General features: G+C 38.7%; 1 protein-coding gene across 1 annotated transcript in view; it reads left to right on the forward strand.

Moving 5' to 3' along the window:
- Nucleotides 1-2877, forward strand: part of LOC108512250 (spermine synthase-like) — a gene marked incomplete at its 3' end in the record, with an annotated part of 47037 nt that extends 44160 nt beyond the window's left edge. Inside the window, 2 exon segments of the mRNA XM_017847436.1 lie at nucleotides 1945-2059; nucleotides 2783-2877. Coding sequence (XP_017702925.1) covers nucleotides 1945-2059; nucleotides 2783-2877 — 210 coding nt within the window.
- Nucleotides 2878-2923: the final 46 nt, after the last annotated feature.

Here is a 2923-nt window from a genome sequence, read left to right on the forward strand (position 1 = left end):
GTACCACAAGATGGTCACCCCTGTTGGTGGCCTAGGAAGTTCTTGTGAAAACGTTAGCAACAGACTTCACAAAATTTAGTAGAGGAGCAATATTCCATGCTGGGGAGGATGCGAGGAGGAGACAGGTGCTCATATGCATTGCTGTTTGGCATGTGAAATGCTATCAAAACCGAAACACATGGCTTCTACCCTGTGTTTGAGCACCCAGCCCACAGTTAAAAAGGTGTCACTACAAGGTTTTATTATAGATGTGCTTGTAGTGGCCAAGGCTTGGCAATGACAACAGAAAGAATGTTTTAGTGGAATGGCGTATTTTAAAATGTGTGTTATTACCTGGAGAGATGTTCGGTGAAAATGTTCAAGTTCCGAATGATGTGCGTGATCCAAATTTTACAAAAGAGCACATACATTTGTATTTCTGTGCAAGTATTTGTAAGAATCTGTGTGAACGTATGGAAAAATTATGAGCGTATCAAACAGGATTCATAGTGAATTGAAGGCAACTGTGGTGTTAGTACCTCCACGGGTACTTGTATGATGCATTAAGTGAGACAAGTTATAAAACAATAGGACAGAGAAGTCCCAGTTTCTTACAACTGTGAGGCTATAAGAAGAATGATGAGAAACAACATGGGCTAGGTTATTTTAGGGAATTGCAGTGAACTTTTTTTGTTTTTTGTTTTTTGAGACAGGGTCTCGCTCTGTCACTCAGGCTGGAGCGCTGGAGCGCAGTGGTGTCATGATCATGGCTCACTACACCCTCGAACTCCCAGGCTCAAGCGATCCTCCCACCTCAGCTTCCTGAGTAGCTGGGACTACAGGCACATACCACTAGGCCCAGCTGGTTTTTCTATTTTTTCTAGAGACAGGCTTTTACCATGTCGCCCAGGCTGCTCTATAACTGCTGGGCTCCAGGTGTTCTGCCCACCTCAACTTCCCAAAGTACTGGGATTACAGGTGTTGGGCCACTGCTCCTGGCCTGGCAAACTCTTAAACTCTTGATTTCTGACTATTATATGTAATTTTTCTTTTACTTAATGTATTTTTTTTTTTTTTTGAATTAGAAAACTAAAGGATGACAGTAACTCCCGTTTAGTTCAGGATGTTGCTTAGATCCAGATGTGTCCCCAGCATAGAGCCTCAGTACTTCAAATATACAGCTGACCTCAAACTTCTTTCCTGTATTGACTATGTATGATCTGTATGGGAATTCCAGCTGGACTCTTGATTGACTCTGATGGTGGGAGCTGTTATATATAGCTTTATTAGCAGTAGCCAAGCATTAGAGAAAATTGAGGAACAACATGTTTATAGTTTGAGTAACATGCAAAAATAAATCCATAAACAATGAAGTCATTCAATGCTTAGTATAAAAGAAAAATTAGGCTGGGTACGGTGGCTCATGCCTCTAATCCCAGCACTATGAGAGTCTAAGGTAGGCAGATTGCTTGAGCCCAGGAGTTCAAGACCAGCCTGGGCAACATAGTGAGACCCTGTCTCTAGAAAACTTTTAAAATAGTTTATTAATTTTAAAAAATAAGAAAAATCAAAAGAAGATAATACAAATAGTGGTAGGAGAGGCAGTATAGATTAGAGATGAAAGTATGTAGTTGGGTTTCAGATAGTAATAGGTATACTTCGTGGACCTGTGGGCAAGCTGGATAACACCTCAAGTTTGTTTCTGCATTGGTAAAATGGATAATAGTGCCTCTAGTATTGTTGCTTTATTGAAATGAGAAGGCATATAAAGCATATATGGTAAGCACTTAATTTTTGCTATTAACAGACATAGATAAAAGTTTTTTGGTTCCTGTAGCAGATACTGTGGATAGCTGTGGATATAAGCCCCCACTTGGTGTTTTTTTCCTCCTTCCTTTACTATTGTTTTTTGTTTAACTACATCCACATGTTGGCTTACTCATCTATTCCTGTTCTTTCTGGAAGGTTCTAATAGAAGACTGTATTCCGGTACTGAAGAGGTACGCCAAAGAAGGGAGAGAATTTGATTATGTGATTAATGATTTGACTGCTGTTCCAATCTCCACGTCTCCAGAAGAAGGTAGATTTTTTTTTTTTTAAACCAAGATACTTATGATGGAAATGTTTCTCTGGGCACCATGTGAGGGTGAAAGGATCTTAGAGACTGTCTAGTTCTCTCACATTTTTAGGGAGTTAAATTGAGGTCCATGGTGGAAAGATGACTGGATTTGGCTTCAATTCCTGTTCTGCCACTAAATGAGTGAACTCATTCAGTCATTTGAAATAAAAATGAAATAAAATGACTCATTACATTATTGAGACGGTAAATCATTTGATAATGTATTTAATTTATGTGATTTTCAACCTGTATTGGTACAAATTGGTCACTTATCTAACAACAGAGATAATTCTCTTTCTCAAACCATATGTTTGTTCAAAATCACAGCTAGTTCATGTTTTTTCTATAAACTCGAGTTCCTGCTGAGTTTGCAGACTCTGAATTTCTCTCAGGATTTTGCTGCTTGCCCCCTTATTTAAAGCAGTTTTCTTTCACGTTTCGGCCACTGCCTTTGTGTCGAATCTGTTGGTATTTTTCAAAGCAGTGCTAGGTGGATGTGATTTTGGCATCCAAAATCAATTTCATTATCGTTCATGAACAAGCTCTTTGAATAGTGAGTGGGTCTCACACTCGTGCCTCTTTTTCTTCTTCCCCTTTTGGTATTGAGTATTTGAATATTTTACTTCAGATGTTGTGGATGCGTACAAACCCATATTTATGAAACTTGTTCTTTTAAACCTTCAGATTCCACATGGGAGTTTCTCAGACTGATTCTTGACCTCTCAATGAAAGTGTTGAAACAGGATGGGAAATATTTTACACAGGTAGGCTGCTTAACAGTTTTTTTTTCCTCAAAACACTCTAAGATTTTATATTTTGAAATCT

Source organism: Rhinopithecus bieti, unplaced genomic scaffold, assembly GCF_001698545.2.
Source record: "Rhinopithecus bieti isolate Rb0 unplaced genomic scaffold, ASM169854v2 scaffold_30418, whole genome shotgun sequence".
In the NCBI taxonomy this organism is placed as follows: domain Eukaryota; kingdom Metazoa; phylum Chordata; class Mammalia; order Primates; family Cercopithecidae; genus Rhinopithecus; species Rhinopithecus bieti.